Here is an 18,555-nt window from a genome sequence, read left to right on the forward strand (position 1 = left end):
GCAACTGCCTACGTGACAAATACCATGTTCTGCCAATAGGTCATTCCGTAAATGTAATTGCACTTCTAGAAATATCGATATCGTAACTTTCGCTTTTCTACATATATATACACATATATATATATATATACATACATACATACATATATATATATATATATATATATATATATATGTCATAATATGTAATAATAAAATAACTTTTTATTTAAAATGAAACAATATTCGATATTAAAAAATAAATTATAAATATTATATATGTTTTAATATTCCAATTTGTTAATAAAAGAAATTTTTATAAGCATAAATATGTTACAAAATTATTATCATTAAAATATAATACTAAAAATAATTTTCTCTCGTGATTTTAATTTCATTATTCATCAAAAATTTTTAATAAATCTATTTCTTTTGAAAATAATAAATAAAGTAACATTTAAAAAATATAAACTAATAACACAACAAGAAAATTGTATCCGCGGTCGAAAGTTCAACGGTTCCCGACGCGCATGCGCAATACAACAAGTTGGCGCGGAACACCCGGATGTGCTGCCGCACGAGCACGATACGGTAGAAGGAAGAGGCATGACGCCATGTTTTGATGTCGTCATCCCCCCCCAAACCGCTGTTTCTTGAGCAGCACAATAGTCTGTCAGTGTTTTTCTGTTGTGCGCCTCGTGTTCCGTGTTCCTGGTGGCGGTTTTGGCATATTCCATTGGCCCTCCCCATTGTCGTGTCGAAATTGGATGCTTGCCTTTAAGGCTAACGCTTGTCTCTGTGGATTGACGGTCGCTGAAGGTGGCCTTTCGTCTCTTTTCATGTCCGGGGAAGTAACCGCGGAGCGGGGGGGTCCGCGAGCGTCGTCTACGTGGTGGTAGTGTCCTAGTGCGGGGAGGACGAGCGATCACGATCCTCCACCGAACGGTTAATCCAAGTGATTACGTCACACGATCCTGAGCTGGGCTTTCGAAAGAAACGATTTACTAAAGAAGTGGACGGGGACGACGACGGGGACGAAGACGACGGCCCTGCTAAAATGGAGCTGCGCCTGCACTCGCCAGCCGGAGCAGAACCGATCGTCTATCAATGGCCCCTTACTTCTGGATCCGGATCTGTGAGTAAATTTTATTAATTGCGCATTTAATAATATTCTATATAAAAAAATATATATATGTAGGAAATATATAAAAAACTATGTAACCTGTCGTTATCCCTCATCCTCACAGCTGATCGTACATGTATCACACGATGAGAATTTTTCCTACTATTATTTTGTTATAATATCATGTTTATTTTACTTCAGAATCATAAAATCTTTTGAATTCGTAAGTTTTTTATATCAAATAATTATTAATAACTATTTCCATATGCATTATCTTTAATTATATATACTACAATATATGTGCATATAAAAAAAATTTTCTCAAAATAATTTTTTTTTGAATAATTTTTTTATTTCTTGAATTTTGCTCATAATCATTTTTTCAATTATTTATTTTTATTTTATTTTATTTTATTTTTATATATTAATGAGACATTTTTATAATATAATATATATATAAATTATATTATTTTTATATTGAATTAGAAATGTTTCTTATATAAAATAATTATTTTAATTTTATAAAAATTGTTATTGATTTAAATTTATAGAAATATTTCTTGATGTATGAAAATAAATTTAATAAATTTTTTTTTATAATCATAACCATAAATGTACAAATATATTGATTATGATAATAAGAAAATTCAAGAAATAGAAAATTTTTTTATTTTGTAAATTTTTATTTCTAATTTATCTTTTGTTTATTATATGTTTTTTTTTAAATTGTAATTTTATATATCTCATATATGTAAATATTTTTACTATTGATTTAAAATATTAAATTATTAAATTATTAAATTATTAAATAATTTAAAAAGAGAATAGATAAAATAGAATTATTTGATTTATTCAAAATGAGTTTTATATATATTTATATAAATAAATAGGTTTTATTTATTTATTATAGGATCGTCACGATGGTGCACTTGATGTTGTTGAAACAATGAGATGGGTTTGTGAGGATTTGCCAGATTTAAAACTACCATTAGAAAATAATATTTTATGTGATTATGACACAAGAGATTATGAAAGTATGAAAAATTTATGTGACAGATTTAATAGAGCAATTGATAGTTTAGTTCAGTTGGTAAGTAGAAAAATTAATTGTATTTACCTAAGTTCATAATTCTTTTGTTAATCTTTATTCTAATTAAAATAATTTAATATAGGAGAAAGGCACTAGTTTACCATCACAAAGGTTAAATAAAAGACCTAGTCGAGGTTTATTAAAACATATACTTCAACAAACATATAATCAAGCAGTAGTGGAACCAGATAAATTAAATCAATATGAACCTTTTTCACCAGAAGTTTATGGAGAAACAAGTTATGAATTAGTATGTCAAATGATTGATCAGATTGATGTAACAGAAGATGATGTATTTGTTGATTTGGGATCTGGAGTTGGTCAAGTAGTTCTACAAATGGCTGCAGCTACCTTATGTAAAATTTGTATTGGTGTTGAAAGAGCTGATGTACCATCAAGATATGCACAGGTATATTATTTTTTTATCAGATTTTAAAAATATTATATTTTTTTATTAATAATAAATTCTTATATGTACAAGTCTATTAGTCAAGTTATTTTTGTCAAATATTAGAGTATGGAAATAAACTTTCGTAAATGGTTGAATTGGTATGGAAAAAGATGCGGCGAATACCGTTTGGTAAAAGGCGATTTTTTAGCTGATGAACATCGTGAAAGCATTACCGGAGCTACAATAGTATTTGTCAATAATTTTGCATTCGGTCCAACGGTGGATCATCAATTAAAAGAACGATTTGCTGATTTACGGGATGGTGCGCGCATTGTATCATCAAAATCATTTTGCCCTCTTAATTTTCGTATAACGGATAGAAATCTCAGTGGTAATGTATTATATTTTTAAAAAGCTAAGAAATATATAATAAAATTATTTAAAAACATTTTTATTTATAGATATTGGCACAATAATGCATGTCTCGGAAATGTCACCGCTGAAAGGTTCTGTCTCGTGGACTGGTAAACCAGTGTCTTATTATCTACATGTAATTGATCGTACTAAGTTAGAACGTTATTTCCACCGCTTAAAGAACAATAAACAAGGTGGCGATGAAAATTCTGATTCTGTGATAAATAACACTGCCAGCAGTACTAATAAGATTACAAATAGAAATGAGAGAGGTGACAGAGCTAAACGAGATCTTTCAAGACAGTTAGAAAGCCCAAATCATTCAGAACAACAAGGAACGAATAGTGATTCAGATATAGATGAGAATAATATTAAAAATCGTCGGCAACCAAATAAGATTCGTAGAAAGTTAAATAGAAAATCTAATGGTATAACAAGACCTCCAGCTAGAGGCAGACAAAGAGGAAGAGGCGTGAAGAAATCGAAACCTAAGAAAGCAATTAATATTTCTGGTCTGGATTTATTACATAGTCAAACATTACTTAGTACATCTCCACAAGCTCTGGGAAAGAAACCACCGCCTGCGCCTGGTTGTGTAGATCAACAATTGTCTTCATTATCACTTTCATTACAATCACATTCCACCTCTGTACACGAAGAACTTAGTATACCACCTGCTCCGTCCGCCACTCCATATGCATTACAAATACTTTTGGACTTGTACAGGTAGATTTGTTTTTTGTAAAATATATATGCGTATTTTTATACAAATTTCTCTTAACTAATATATTTTTTTATATAGGGACCAATTCATGCTCATGTTAGAATCAATGAGAACTCCTTCATACAGAGTATCAGTCAATACAGATATTGCGAAAGAAAGAGAAAGAAATTCAAAATTGCAATCAAGAGCGGCGCAATTAGAAAAACAAATAAAAGTATTAATTGATGATAGTGTAGCACTTTTAAAAGCAAGAATGACTGAGTTAGGTATAAATGCAACATCACCTGGAGATTTACTTGCAAAAGCTAAAGAGATAGTTCTTAGACATAAACAATTGCAAGCTAAAGCAAGTAAGCTGCAAGCTCAAGTTGCATCTATGGAAAGTGAACAATCAAGATTAACTGCACTTAGACATCAAGAATTACAAGAGAAATATAACAGTCTTACAAATACGAATGGCATATCAAATCCACCACAACCACTTACTCAGGATTACATATTGAAAGAAATTTCCGCAACTTTGTCTCAACGTAAAAGATTACATTGCCAAGTTAGTAGAATATTTTTTCATTATATTATAATAATTATTAAACAAATATTTAAAGAATATTTAAATAAATTGAATTCTAATAAATTCATAGGTGTCCAAATTGGAACATGAATTAAATGTGTTGGAAAGAGCAAGTAATGAAAAACAGGTTGCTGCAATAGCTCAACAACAAAGAGAGGCAAGTTCTAAACATTCACAAAATCAACATCATCAGCAGCAAAATGGAAAAAGCGGATCATCACGAAAAAATAGAGAAGGACGTTCTAGATCGCAAGAATGGCCTGACGTTCCTGATATTGGAAAAATACAAGAAAATAATCCAGAAATATTGGCGCAAAAAATTTTAGAAACTGGCAGACAAATAGAAGCTGGTCGAATATTAAGCAGACAAAATACTAATACAAGTAATAATTCTAGAACCAGACTGCCACAAGCATCTCTCAGTTTTTCTACTACATCATCTATTTCATCCTCACAAATAAATAATAAAGAAACAACAAATAGAACTCAGGAACCTCCTAGAGTTGCAAATTTTGAAGATAGATTAAAAAGTATTATTACAAGTGTTCTAAATGAAGATCAACAAAATAGAAATAAGCAACAACAAATGCAACTACAGGTGCAATTACAAAATCAGACTGAGCAAGATAGGAAACGTATTACATTACCACAAAATGTTTCTACTCCTGATTATACACAGGTAATAAAAATTTTTTGCAGTAATTTTATAATTTGATATATGAATACTTACAATTTAAATCACTTTTTTTTTAGGTTTCACCTGCGAAATTAGCACTTCGCCGTCATCTCTCTCAAGAACGTCTTTCTTCTCATTTAACACCACCTGACAGACCAACAATTGATTCGAGGCAGTCAAGTCATGATAATCGTATTGTAACAGGAGGAAATGGACTGCTCGGTACTAGAACAATAGGTGATTTAGTCAGTGGAGAAATAGAAAGAACATTAGAAATATCAAATCAATCTATAATAAATGCAGCTGTCGATATGAGTGCAATGATAAGGCCAGAAACTGTATATTCTCCTATTAGTAGACCAGCTAGTGCAGAAGGTGATGCTGGTTTATCAACTCTTGCTCATGTAGCTAGTTATGCTCCAACTTGTTCTGCAGTTTCAACATGCACTCCTACTACCACTTCAAGATCATCTGTATTATTTACACCAGTAACACAACCACAAAGGTATTAAATTATACTATTATGTAAAAGTTATTTTTAATAATTTAATTTTATAATTCATTTATTATATTCTTTATTTAGATATACACCAGTTCAATTACCTCGTGCAGACATAAAACCTTATCATGAATCATATTTCTCTGACAATCCTTCTCAATCACTTACACAGAGTCATCCTCCACCATCATTACATTCATCACAGACTACATCAAATGGAGAGCTTTTGCCAGTAGAAGGATTAGCTGCATCTTTACATGCTCGTATATTAAATAATCACAATACTAAAACTGAATCAATGCTGACTACAAATAGAAGGTATTAAAATTTTATTTACATTCTCATTTTTTCTATGGTGAAAAAAATCATTTAACACATATCTATTTTGTAGATTTCAACCATATCCTCGATATGCAACAAGTAGCAACAATAATGGCAGTGCAACAACAAATGGTATGGTGACAGCCATTTGTCAATCACAATCTTCAATGTCAGTAAAAACAGAGGCAGTCGTGTCATCAGTAAGCACAAGTGGAGCGCCATTAAGTCCTCTTGTAGAACCACATTCTAATACATCTACACCACTAGTTGATGAACCTCAAATGACAACACAGAGACAACGAAATGGTATTGGCGATGACGGTAAGCAGAATATTCTATATTTTTATTTTATCTTCTCTATTATGCATTCTATAGAAATTAGAGTAGAAAATGCTTTGGAATGTATATATTCAAATTTTAAAATATGCTTTTTACACTGGCTGTAAAAAAAATGAATATATTAATAAATGTTTAATAATTTCAATAGTTTCAATAGAAATTAAATATCAAATTTTTTGCAATATTATATTTATTAATGAAATCAATTAATTTTTATAATGCAACCATATTTAATAATATAAATTACCAACCCAACAGAATGGAGAAAATCTAAAAAATATTTATATTTTATATTTTTATATTTTATTTGATTTTATTATTAAGATGTATGATTTATTTAGTCTATTCATAAATAGATTTTATATTTTTATATAAAACTTGTAACACTCTGCTTTATCTTTTTTCAAAACACTATTATATTAATTTCTGCTATGCATATTAGTTTTTTTATGCACTAATGGTTTAAGATCATTGTCTATGGTTTACTTTATCTTATGGAGCTGGTATTTGATCTTTATTTATATTTATTTTTGTTGTTGTTTGCTGTATTTGTTAGATGCACTGTAGCTGTTTGTTGGTTAGATCTGTCTGTCACATACTCAATCTCACTCACAACCCTTGAAGCTTGTTTTGTTAGAGATTGAGACACATTCAGAGGGAGAAATCAAAAAGTATGGCTGCCTGTGGGTTGGTTCGTGGTTGCTGGTGAGTTATCCTACAGGGGTTGTTCAAAATTCTTTCTTTATTATCATTATTACAGCCATTCGATAAAACAAATTTAGATTCTTAGCTTTATATTTGTAAATGATATATTAATTTATATTATATATATTAAATATTTGTGTGTAATATAATACATTTTCCATGAAAATAAGCCAGACTCAAGAAATTAAAAAAAGAAAAAAAAAGAAAATGAATGATAGAGATTATTTTACAATTTGCAGCCTACTTATGCATTTAGAAACTTAAGAACAGATAAAGCATGTTAGATTTATATGAAAATACTATATTCTTAGTCAGTGGGTTTTTGTAATTTTGGTGCATGTTTTTCTGCATGATAGAATAATTTATAAAATGCTATTAATTTAGTGTTTTTTTCATTGAGTAGTTATATAAGTTATAGAAGAAAAAATGAAGTGGATGTTATAAGGTACTGTACATGACACATATATGTATATATAATACATATTTTTATTTTCTAAGAAATGATATATTTATATAATATATAATAAAAAAATATTCTATTTTATGAATAAATTTCATTTATTGATTATGTAATAAATATTTATAGATTTCAATTTTCATTATAATATCTATCTTATGATATGGTATCTATCTTCTAGTATATCTATTATATCTTCTATAATATCTAGTATATAGTATCTATCTTCTAACTATATTTCAAATGTATAACTTTTTATATTTTCTTTCAAATAATATTCACTATTACGATACACGATACAGATAATACTTTATTATTTTACGAATAAAATCATTATACAATTCATAATATAACACCTACATGGATATAAAAAATGATAAAGTAACAATTACAAAAAAACAAATATACTTTTATATTATAATTATAATAATTTTATAATATAATTATATTTTTATTAAAAAGGGTTATTGGCTTATTTTTATGAAAAAATATTTTATCGTCTTAGATATATTAAACAGTGTAGTAAATAAATAGAACTCATTTTGCAGATGGAGAGGCAGATTGGCAAGATCGTATCAGTTCTGGATTTGATAGACTGGTTGCGTTCGCGTCTACAGAATTAGATAAGCGAAGAAGGTCGACAGAGGGAGTAAATACGAGTCCTGATAGTGGTTTAGGATCTGATAGCACTGTGACAGGACCTCCACCAGTAATTCCATCACCGGACGAAGCATTAGGACCTCCTCGTACACCTTCACCGACTAGTCCTCGTCCACCCAATCCCTCCAATGGTAGTACGAGCAGTAACAGCAGCAGTAATAGTAGCACATCTTCAGTGCCTCTAAAATATCAACGTCAACTGGATCCGGAACGACATCATTTTAAGAAAAAGTTTTTTCATAGAGATTGGAATAATTCTGGTAGTACCAGTAAGTTTCGTCCTAAAGGCAAGGATTGGGATTGGAATCATTCAGGACAGTGGCCTTCGAATGACGAACAATCTTAATCAACTTTTTATACATCCTATCTAAAAAAAAGCAAGTATATTAAGCTTTTAATTTTTTTTATGATTATTAGGTTCGCAGTAATTGAATTGGACATAGTCCGTATTTCCTTGGTTGCGAGACAGTAGAATTCTATTTATCTGAACTCTATTAATGAAATTTTTAGCGTCTAATTAACTAAAGTTTTATTGAATCTATTTATTTAAAGATGAATTATTATTTGATTTAAATCGTAGGTAATGAGGAGAGTCAATAATCTCCTACTATATGAATTCTAATTACATGAATTGTTTATCTTTTAATACATTCAGATAAATGTAATTCTATTGAATATATTTTTCATAATAGAAATATTATTTCTTTTCCTTCTGCTTTTTGCAGTGAATCCTTAATTATTTCATGTACAATGTTAGTACATTAGATATCTTTATAGTAAATAATTCTATAAAGCACGATTCTCAATTAGAGTTACGACTTTTTTTCTTTTTCGTTTTTTTTCTTCTTTTTTGTATTAAAAAAGAAGCGACATTCGAGCTAAGGGCTCTCTAATTTGTTTTTGCTTTCATATGTTTCATTACATATAAATATATTTATTTAATAGATATCTTCATTATGAGGCTAAATGTACTGTGAAATTTATTCGAAATATTATATTTCGATTCAAAATGTATTATGAAATTTTTTCGAAATGTTATATTTCGATCAAAAATGTACTGTGAAATTTTTTCGAAATGTTATATTTCGATCAAAAATCTAATATTTAGCCATATATAGATATGAACCTATATACACGCATATAGATATGAAGGTCAGAGAAACATGAAAAATATTGCTAATTAATAATAATACTCACTGGTGAGTATTTAAACTGAATATTATCATTTTTGCTAAAAGAAAAAGAAAACATTTTAAAATATAATCATTGTCGATTTGATATATCATTGTCAATTTGACATACGATAAAAATGTGTTTGCCTTCATAAATATATGCTAATACCATAGAGATTATATTCCGTGAAAAAAAAAGAAAAAAAAAAAGGAGGAAATATTAAAAATTTATAAATGGACGCGTCTATAGTACACGACCATTATATGTAAAATGTAGTAAAGCAAATGAAAGTGCTGTGTAAAAAATGTACTATATGTGAACGTTGAAGCTAACATAACTAGCTGACAAATTGGAAAGAAAAAAGCTACCAAAACCTATGTGTGTTCGTAGCAAATATTCGCTGCATATTTTATACGCGGCTCTGTATCCCCTGATTGTTTCTTGAGGATGCAGTATCGAAGTGTTCACTGTTGTTCATAAATGAAATATGACAACAGATAGCAAAGAATAGTCATTTCACTAACCAGAAATTAAATTTAATTCATTTTTCCTTTTTCTGTTTTTGTTTCTTTTTCTGGCACAAATTTACCCACTGATTTGTAAGATTGTGCAAAATAATCCAAAGAACAATCTCTCTACGAGAGTTAAATAGACAATTTTTCCCAGCAGGGTTTGATGACTTGAAATAATCTCATTGATATGAGATTCGATTTGTAAATATGATGCGACGCACTTTTTAAAAAAATAGACGCATCTACGTTGTATAAAAGATTTTTTAGTCATTGTGTCCTAAATATAGCGCAAAAGATTTGTAGAGAGAAAGAGAGTGAGAGCAAGAGCGAAAGAGAGAGAAAGAGAGAGAGAGAGAGAGAGAGAGAGAGAGAGAGAGAGAGAGAGAGAGAGAAAGGGGAATGAGCGAGTAAGAGAAACAACCAAGTGAATTTCATGGATTGAAATGTAAAAAAAGAAAAAAGAAAAGAGCCAGAAAAAATCGATCGCTCGCCGTACTTGATTGTAATTAGTTATCAAATTATTTAATAATCCCCTTATACATTAATATGATATAATTAAATAATGATGTAGGCACCTGCCAAGTTTAGCATGTTATATACACTGCCGAAACTTCTATTAATTTTATTATTGATCATGATTATTATTTATTGTTTTTTATTGAAATATTTTAATACTAAGGTTTTTGTAACAAGCATATTTTCTCTTTCATTCCTACCTTCCATTTGCGTGATTTATCATATAGTAAAAAAATAAAAAAAATGAATCTTGCAAATCGTGGTATAATGAAAAATATTGATATTGTTGTATTGTTATCATTTTATTTGCTCGATCTCTTCAGCGCCGAGAAGAAGAAATAAGAGAGAAAAATAACATAGAAAGGTAGATAAATTTTTAAGCGTATATCATCAATTGAAGAAATTTATTACAAAATTGCCTGATTATGTTAATCATTATCTATGCAATAATATACTTTTGTTGTAAACGAAAGGAAGTGCTAGTACGTTTGTTAGGATAATACATTGATTTGCTGCGTGAGCGAACAATGGTTGAAATATAGGTATATGTATATACATATATATATATATATATATGTATATATATACCAGAAATGATCATAATACGATTTTATAGAACCGAGATGTAAACAGTATCTGTAGATATAATGCAACAAAGTACAAAGTTCTACCTGAACAGATTATATTTCATACAGTATCTGTTTTGTACATCGAGTAATCAATGCATTGAAATATACCACATTTTTATCTTAATTTATTAAATCTTTAATCGTTCCATTGATAATGCTGTTATCATGTTTATTAAAGGAAAAAAATATATATTTTATACTATTATCTACTGTACACTATAAATTGTATAGAATACGGGATTTGTGGTAAAAAAAAAAAAAAAAAAAAACATATCCTATGAATTCCGTTTCCTATGCACGTTAACATAGAATTACTGCTATTATTATATAATTCATTCAAATTTCAGTGTCAATGACATTTGCAATAGAGGTGCCAGCATACATTTCGTATTTTATATATATTTTTGCAAAAGATAAACAATATACGGGTTTCATAACTTGCATCCATACGCATATATAAGAACAAATTTGTCATTCTTGTAAATACTTGAACTTGAAATTCATAACGCGCGTTATGGCTTTAATATTAAAAACTGTTTTGTTACTTTTATTTCATTTAGTATACGGTCAAAACACGCAGGACATTGAAATTATTTTATTACCATTGTGGAATGCGGAAGATAGATCAGAGGTAGTTATTCATTGCAATATATATATATATATATATATATAAATTACAAAATAGATTCAATATGCATATCTCAAATCATATATATATAGTTTTACATTATACAGTGCTAAATTATTCTCATAATAATGAAAAATTATGAAATTTTAAAAGTACATATTATGATCATCATTAAATATATATTATTACTTACTTTTTCATAAAATCTTCATTATGCGATAGATCATTTAATTAACTCATTACAGGTACCTCTAAATTTCAAAGCTTTTGATCATTCGATTGAATTAACATTACATAAAAACGGTAAAATTATAGCACCTCAATTTCAAGTTTGGAAGCATAGTGATGCAGATACTCTGGAAGAACTACCGGAACTTAATAAACCAATATTGTGTCATTATCTTCATAAAGATAATCTTAGTTCGGCAGCAATAAGTCTTTGCGGAGAACATGGAATGGTCAGTATCAGAATCTAAAAATATAAAAAAGAAAGATGTTTCATAAAATAGTTTATTTTTCATCACAGTATGGTCTAGTTTTTCTGAAGAATATTACATTAGAAATCATACCTCTTCAAAGTCAGGAAATCTTGTTTTTCGATAATATTAAACGACGTTCAGAAACGTTGAGACAGCCTCATATCGTCAAAAGAACTTATGGTCCTTTTATGTTTTTCAAAGATGAACTGAAATATTACATTCCGGTTTATGATCACTTAAGGAAAAAAGAAGGAAATCAGAACGGAGAACCACTTGAAAATATTTACAAAAATTACAAGAACGATGCTTTAACATTGGAATTAGCACTGTTCTTTGACGAGACTGGTTATAATCTTTTTTCACCTTTTTTTGATAGAAACGACGAGAAAATTCTTGATATGTTACTAGCTTATATAAATGGAATACAAGCGGTTTATCATCATCCAAGTTTAGGAATTGCAATCGATATTTCTCTTGTTAGACTCGAAATTATGCAAAAGCAGCCTGAAGATTTACCGCATCATGATGGGGAACGAGGAAAATTATTGGATTCTTTTTGCAATTATGCTAAAAAGAATAATCCCGCGAATGAATTTAATCCTAATCATTGGGATATGGGATTATATGTTTCTGGTTTGGATTTTTATGTTATGGAAGGTGGACAAAAAAATAGTGCTACTATGGGATTAGCTATTGTAAATGGATTATGTATCGAAGAATATTCTTGTGTTATTGCTGAATTAGGCGTAACGAATCAATTTGGGAAACCTTTTCCATCAGCTGGTTTCACATCTATTTATGTAGCTGCGCATGAAATGGGACATAAGTAAGTTTAATATTAATTAATTAATATTTTAAGTAAAATGAGTTAACTCTTTGCGATCAATTTATATATTCAATATAATGCAACAACGCTGCAACAACTTGTATATAACTCAACTTCGAATGCAAAGGATTAAATTACTTTTTCTTCATAAATCTTAATTCATTAACTAATAAAAACTTTTTTCTAAAAAGTTTAGGAATGCATCATGATTCAACGGGAAACAAATGTCCAAAAGATGGCTACATAATGTCTCCCAGCAGAGGTATTAATGGAGAGACTATTTGGTCAGAATGTAGTCGGGAAATAGCACAAAAGCTTCCATATACAAAATCTTGCCTCAGAGATAAATCAATTCATTCTTCGATGAATAATCGACTAGATCATACAAAGTTCTTTAATCTCCCAGGAAGAGAATGGACCGCTAAAAAACAATGTGAAATGTTTCTCCGAGACAAGGATGCCATGGTGGTCACATTCTATAAAGCTTGCGAATCTTTACAATGTAAAACTCCTCATAGAAACGGTTATTATTTCGCTGGACCAGCTCTAGATGGAACTTATTGCGCACCAGGAAAAGAGTGTCGCGGTGGTGAATGTAAAAATATCTTACAAATTTATCCCGGTTTAAATAATCCTTCTATTGAACCAGGTGGATGGAGTGAGTGGAAAACAGAACCTTGCAAAAGTGGATGTCTATTGAAGTCTACCGGTGTTCAAATAAGACAACGATTTTGCAATACATCAATACCAAAAAACACAGAAATTGATTGCCAGGGATTACATTTCGATATCATCCTTTGTAGAGATGAAAATCTATGCAACAAAAAACGTAAAAACATAAATGAGTTCGCGACACTAAAATGTGGAGAATTCAGTAAAAAATTGCCAGAATTGGACGCTAAAAGTAGTGGATTGCAGGCACTGCACGAGCCCGAAAGACCATGGATGGCCTGTGCTATATTCTGTCGACGAAAAGACATAGCATCTTATTACACACCGCGTGTGGAATTAAATGACCTTGGCCTTGACCCATACTTTCCAGATGGTACATGGTGTCATACTGAAGAGGGACAAAATTATTTTTGTCGTCAACATCACTGTCTTCCCGAGAATTTTCATTTTGAAAAATTGAATAACCATCAAAACGACGATGCAGAATTCGATCCTCAAAATGCGCTTACAAGAGAAATTCGTCTTAATGATCAAGTAATCAAATATTTGAATTTGAGGCCTGATGGATTACCCTTCTTGACTTCTCTTCCATACAATATTAGATTTCCACAAGATGAGAATGAATGGATCGATAAAGATTACATATAATTGATTAAACTAACAGAGGAAACATTTTCCAAATTATCATATAAAAAAGGGATAAAAAAAAAATGTAAATGACTTTCTTATCGTAATAGAATTTCATGATTTTTATTTTTTTTTTTAATATCAATAATAATTACTTATTAAAAATTTTATTATTGATCTCAATTTTTTACTTCATTTTGATAAGTTTTAATTTAAGTACTTTTCTATCACATGGATTTTTAATTATAATTGATAAGATTATAATATGAAATCATATGTTTAAGATAAACAGTTATTACAAAGATTTCAAATTATTAACATCAAATATACATTTCTCTTTTTTTTTTCTTATTATAATTTTCTCATTATTGTTCAATCATTTTTTTTTTCTTATACGTGCAATATAAATATAAATATATCAATATACCAGAAAATTATATATATATCTACTGTTTCACTACACGGTTGTGTGAAAGTATCTCTGGGAGATAGGATAATGACGTCACTTTGCTATCTATTTTAAGAATGTCTCGATGTTATATCCACTATAGGAGCGATCATGAGACAAGGAATGAATAAAAATACAGAATTGTGTCACTTAATTGTATCGATATTATTTTAGCGTACAAATAATTAACCAACCATTAAAATTAAGAAGACGCGTTACATAAGAAAATCAGCTCGATATTACAAATAGTTGTTTATACACTGCTTTTATATGACAAAAACTTCCACCAATCATTATGAAGTTGAACAAAATTAATGAGCAAAATACAATTTTCTTTAGAGTTTTTAAATACTAATCCTCCTTTTTTATTATTATATTAATATTATCATAATAATTTATTGAAAAACAATAACAAATCGAATCATGATGTATAAAAATCAAAGAAAGTAAAAGAAATATGATTGTTGAACAAAATGATGGTGGTATAATTTGTCATGCTTTTGCAGATTTTCTGCTCATACAAATCAGACGCACTGTATACATTTACATTAAAGAATACTTACAGACCACACACACATACATAAACTTACATTCATTCATTCAAATATATTTGTATACATAATACATACTCTGAATGTACAAAATGAACAAAATGAAGCAGATCGCATTCATACAGAGTTGCTATAACAAATTCACTCTGTTAAATATAACTTAATGTAAATATATTCAATCTTAATTGCTATTTAGGATCTTTCTTCCCGCGTGTAAAGGCAAAATACGTTCCATTGTGCTATTAAAGCATTGATGATCCATTTTTTTCATTCTAATGAACATAAATTTGCCTAAACCGAAAACGTGATTACTTTACATTTGACTAATGGAAAATCACATTTTCCTAACTATAAAATAAAATTATTATTTGCGTCGCTTCAACAAATATTTTTTTATAGCTCTCTAATCACGCATTATGTACTAGAACGTACACTCTCGTCAATTAGGATGAATAGAGAACTGTTGTTGTGATGACATGTAATTATCCATTTTTTTTTTCAATTTTGCGTGTTCAATTCGGCAGAGTATCGTATAATATGTCCTTTGCACTTTGGGATAATGTTTCGGGAAATTTGATGTCAAATGAAACCAGGAGATCACCTTTTCTTGATGGTTCTTTTGGGAATGGTAAACCATGACCCTGAATCCTCCTGACCATATTAGGTTTTACAATTTCTCTAGTCAAATTTAAGTTGATTTTTTCGCCAATAAGCGTAGGAACTTCAATAACAGTACCACATAAAGCTTGTTTTAAACTTAGCTTGCAAGTGTATCTTATATCACTGCCCTCTCTTCTAAAAAGAGGATGTGGTTTGTCTCTAATGATGAAAACAATATCTGCTGGAACTTTCCCACGGCCTTGATCACCTTCTTTTTGGAAAGTGATCTTTGTACCAGCTTTCCATCCTGGTTTGACATTAATTGTAAGGACTTTGTCCTCCTTTTTGGTAGAACCATCAGGTTGTACAACTCGTTTGGAAATTTTCATTTTCTTTGTACAACCACGTAAAATTTCTTCTAAACTGATATATAAGTCATGTTCAATAGCAGGATCTTGAGCACGATCTTTGTTGCCTCCTCTACCAGAATTTGGTCCCACAAAGTTGAAAGAATGTGATCTGAAAGCTCCGCTTTGGCCACTTTGACGTTGGGGACCAACTCCTAATCCAAGTGGATCATCTATGTCCATATCATCATCATGAAAACTAAATACTCGATTTCCTAAAGGACCTCCAAATTCAAAGAAAGTTTGAAAAGGACTAGCAGAACCAAAAAATTGAGCAAAAGTTGCTTTTGGATCTCCATGGAAAGTATATGTTGTGCCACCACCACCTCCTCCTGCTGACCCAGCTCCTCCCTTTAATCCTTCTTCTCCAAATTTATCATAAACTTCTCTCTTTTTAGCATCAGAAAGAACTTCATAAGCTTCAGCTATTTCTTTGAATTTTTCTTCTGCTCCAGCACTTCTATTTTTATCAGGATGATATTTCAATGCTAATTTTCTATATGCTTTTTTTATTTCATCATCAGTGGCATTTTTGTTTATGCCTAATATTTTATAGTAATCTTTCCCCATTGGTCACTGATCTGCAACAATTTAAATAAAAGGAAAATTGATACATTGTTTTTCTAGAAATAAAACATACAAATATTTTTAATAATAAATTTATTTTCGTCTTCATTTACAATTATTAAATTACATTTTAAATCTTTTTTAATGGTATTTTTCTAAATCATTATATATTTAAATGAGCATTTATTTCAATTTAAAATATTTAAAATATTTTCTATATTAAACTATAAATATATTCATAAAATATTCTGCAGCTTATTGTGATTTAATTTCTATACCTATTACGCATTTTATTTAAAATTATATTGCTACATACATCGCAATCATTACATATACTACAAGCGTGATCTAAACGAAATATTACATCATTACAAACATGTTTTTTTATATCGTATAATTCTCTATATTGATGATTTGGGAAACGATATTTAATGCAACGTGACCATAAAAGTGCGGCTGCTTCTGAAGTTTCAAGTACGATTTCGACGTCATACTGCACAAAGAACTGTTTTCATCTTTTACAGATTCTTAACGCATATAGAAGATATATTTTTTATTACGAATATAAATCAAATTTACGATTTTACATCTACATCTTTTATTTTTTTATTTGCACAATTTTACACAATAAAATTAAAGTTTATCAACAGAAGTAAATAAAATTAACAAGATCACTATAAAAAATTGTTGTACTAAATTCTTAATTTTTACTGAGAACTTTCACGATATAATCAAACGTCAACGTAATTAGTATAAATATTATTATTATTGTATAGATTTTGCAATCGAAAGACAAGTATCAAAAGACTATGTAATTTTCAAAATTTGAAAACATGATTTTAGATCAGATTGCATTTATTAACAAATTAAAGTCATAAAAACATGAAACATTTTGCATTCATCTGATTGAAACACAAGTAGAATAATAACATATAGATACTAATTACGATTGCCAATGATCTGCCATTTTTTCGCATATTCTCGAGGAAAGAAATATGGATGTCTCTCTAACGCACACCCACGAATGTATTTCACCGATATCTATTTCTGGCAATGATGAGCGCATATAAGCGACGAACGTGTCTGCTTCTGCAAACGTGCAACGATTTTGAGCAGCGTAAAAATAAATTCTACAGTATCCACGATGGCTGCCCTAATCTGCATTTATGTCTTATAAAATCATGCATTGAATATACGCGAATAATTTCCCATTACTGATGAGATCGCCCATTTTTTTCACCCAAACATCTGACAGAATCGAAGATTCCTACGGAATATCGTTTACATTTTTCGTTCAACACTTACCGTTTATTGTTCTTGTGGTTATTTAATAAATTATAAAATCCAATTGGCACTTAATTCACTAAATTTTTTAAAACGTTATGCAAATTAATGAAATATTTGTTTCTGACAGATGGCCCGAAACAACATTTAACACCTCTCTTCACGTACTAAAGTGTCGCGTAAGCTGTGCAGTCCATATATACAAACTTTCCTTCTAGTGGCTTCCGGAACTTTCGAGAATAGGTCGACGGCAGTTCCGTAGCACTTATTCAATGACGTCAGTAGCCCCCACTCCTAGTTGTAGATCGAAAATGTGACCGACAATTTTACCCGCGCTTTATGAATTTTAATATTGATACAATAATAAATAAATAATACGTTAATATTATTACTACATATTTACAAAATAGTTGATATTCTTTATCAAATAATGGTAATTTTTATATTTGATGCTAGTATAGAAATAAATAAAAAAGATATCGTTTACATTACAATCTGAATATAGCTGAATATTCTAAATACTTTTATATATTCGTTGAATATAATTGTAGATATTACAATGAAAATTCTATGTATATATGTGTATATAAATACTATATTATGTTCATGAAATTTAATGATATTCAAATATTACAAATAACTTAATTTATAGTATAAATTAATTATAGTATATAAAATACTTTATAA

The 18,555-nt window shown here is 29.4% G+C and overlaps 3 protein-coding genes across 4 annotated transcripts; 2 read left to right on the top strand and 1 right to left on the bottom strand.

Moving 5' to 3' along the window:
- The first annotated feature begins 390 nt into the window (after positions 1-390).
- On the top strand, positions 391-10,765 carry LOC122714994 (histone-lysine N-methyltransferase, H3 lysine-79 specific). Of its 2 annotated transcripts, XR_006346750.1 has the most exons (12): positions 391-1,114; positions 2,013-2,192; positions 2,275-2,601; positions 2,707-2,974; positions 3,045-3,723; positions 3,800-4,271; positions 4,363-4,971; positions 5,046-5,473; positions 5,552-5,785; positions 5,859-6,109; positions 6,684-6,832; positions 7,838-7,969. XR_006346750.1 is itself a non-coding variant. In XM_043936838.1 (11 exons), the coding sequence occupies exons 1-11, from the start codon at positions 1,037-1,039 to the stop codon at positions 8,293-8,295; spliced, it is 3,984 nt and encodes a 1,327-aa protein (XP_043792773.1). In that variant the 5' UTR covers positions 391-1,036; the 3' UTR covers positions 8,296-10,765. The 2 variants fall into 2 exon arrangements, 1 of the variants encoding a protein (XP_043792773.1); XM_043936838.1 differs by lacking the exon at positions 6,684-6,832 and having other exon boundaries at positions 7,838-10,765.
- A 528-nt stretch (positions 10,766-11,293) lies between these two features.
- Positions 11,294-14,032, top strand: LOC122715182 (A disintegrin and metalloproteinase with thrombospondin motifs adt-2). Its single transcript, XM_043937147.1, has 4 exons — positions 11,294-11,410; positions 11,653-11,865; positions 11,934-12,712; positions 12,904-14,032. The coding sequence occupies exons 1-4, from the start codon at positions 11,294-11,296 to the stop codon at positions 14,030-14,032; spliced, it is 2,238 nt and encodes a 745-aa protein (XP_043793082.1).
- A 568-nt stretch (positions 14,033-14,600) lies between these two features.
- On the bottom strand, positions 14,601-18,054 carry LOC122715340 (dnaJ protein homolog 1). The gene is made up of 2 exons (XM_043937457.1): positions 17,890-18,054; positions 14,601-16,598 (listed from the first exon to the last, which is right to left on the bottom strand). Exon 2 carries the CDS (start codon positions 16,585-16,587, stop codon positions 15,523-15,525), a length of 1,065 nt encoding a protein of 354 aa, XP_043793392.1. The 5' UTR covers positions 16,588-16,598; positions 17,890-18,054; the 3' UTR covers positions 14,601-15,522.
- Between the last annotated feature and the right edge of the window lie 501 nt (positions 18,055-18,555).

Source organism: Apis laboriosa, unplaced genomic scaffold (genome assembly GCF_014066325.1).
Source record: "Apis laboriosa isolate Shangri-la unplaced genomic scaffold, ASM1406632v1 scaffold34_cov151, whole genome shotgun sequence".
Lineage (NCBI taxonomy): Eukaryota > Metazoa > Arthropoda > Insecta > Hymenoptera > Apidae > Apis > Apis laboriosa.

What these genes read in the sequence shown, in the direction of transcription:
- LOC122714994 (XM_043936838.1), top strand. Translation starts at nt 1,037, where the DNA reads ATGGAGCTGCGCCTGCACTCGCCAGCCGGAGCAGAACCGATCGTCTAT. An exon ending in CCAGTAACACAACCACAAAG is followed by an intron (nt 5,474 to 5,551) that starts GTATTAAATTAT and finishes TTCTTTATTTAG; the next exon opens with ATATACACCAGTTCAATTAC. An exon ending in AAATGGTATTGGCGATGACG is followed by an intron (nt 6,110 to 7,837) that starts GTAAGCAGAATA and finishes CTCATTTTGCAG; the next exon opens with ATGGAGAGGCAGATTGGCAA.
- LOC122715182 (XM_043937147.1), top strand. Translation starts at nt 11,294, where the DNA reads ATGGCTTTAATATTAAAAACTGTTTTGTTACTTTTATTTCATTTAGTA. An exon ending in TTTGCGGAGAACATGGAATG is followed by an intron (nt 11,866 to 11,933) that starts GTCAGTATCAGA and finishes TTTTCATCACAG; the next exon opens with TATGGTCTAGTTTTTCTGAA. An exon ending in GCGCATGAAATGGGACATAA is followed by an intron (nt 12,713 to 12,903) that starts GTAAGTTTAATA and finishes TTTTCTAAAAAG; the next exon opens with TTTAGGAATGCATCATGATT.
- LOC122715340 (XM_043937457.1), bottom strand. Translation starts at nt 16,587, where the DNA reads ATGGGGAAAGATTACTATAAAATATTAGGCATAAACAAAAATGCCACT.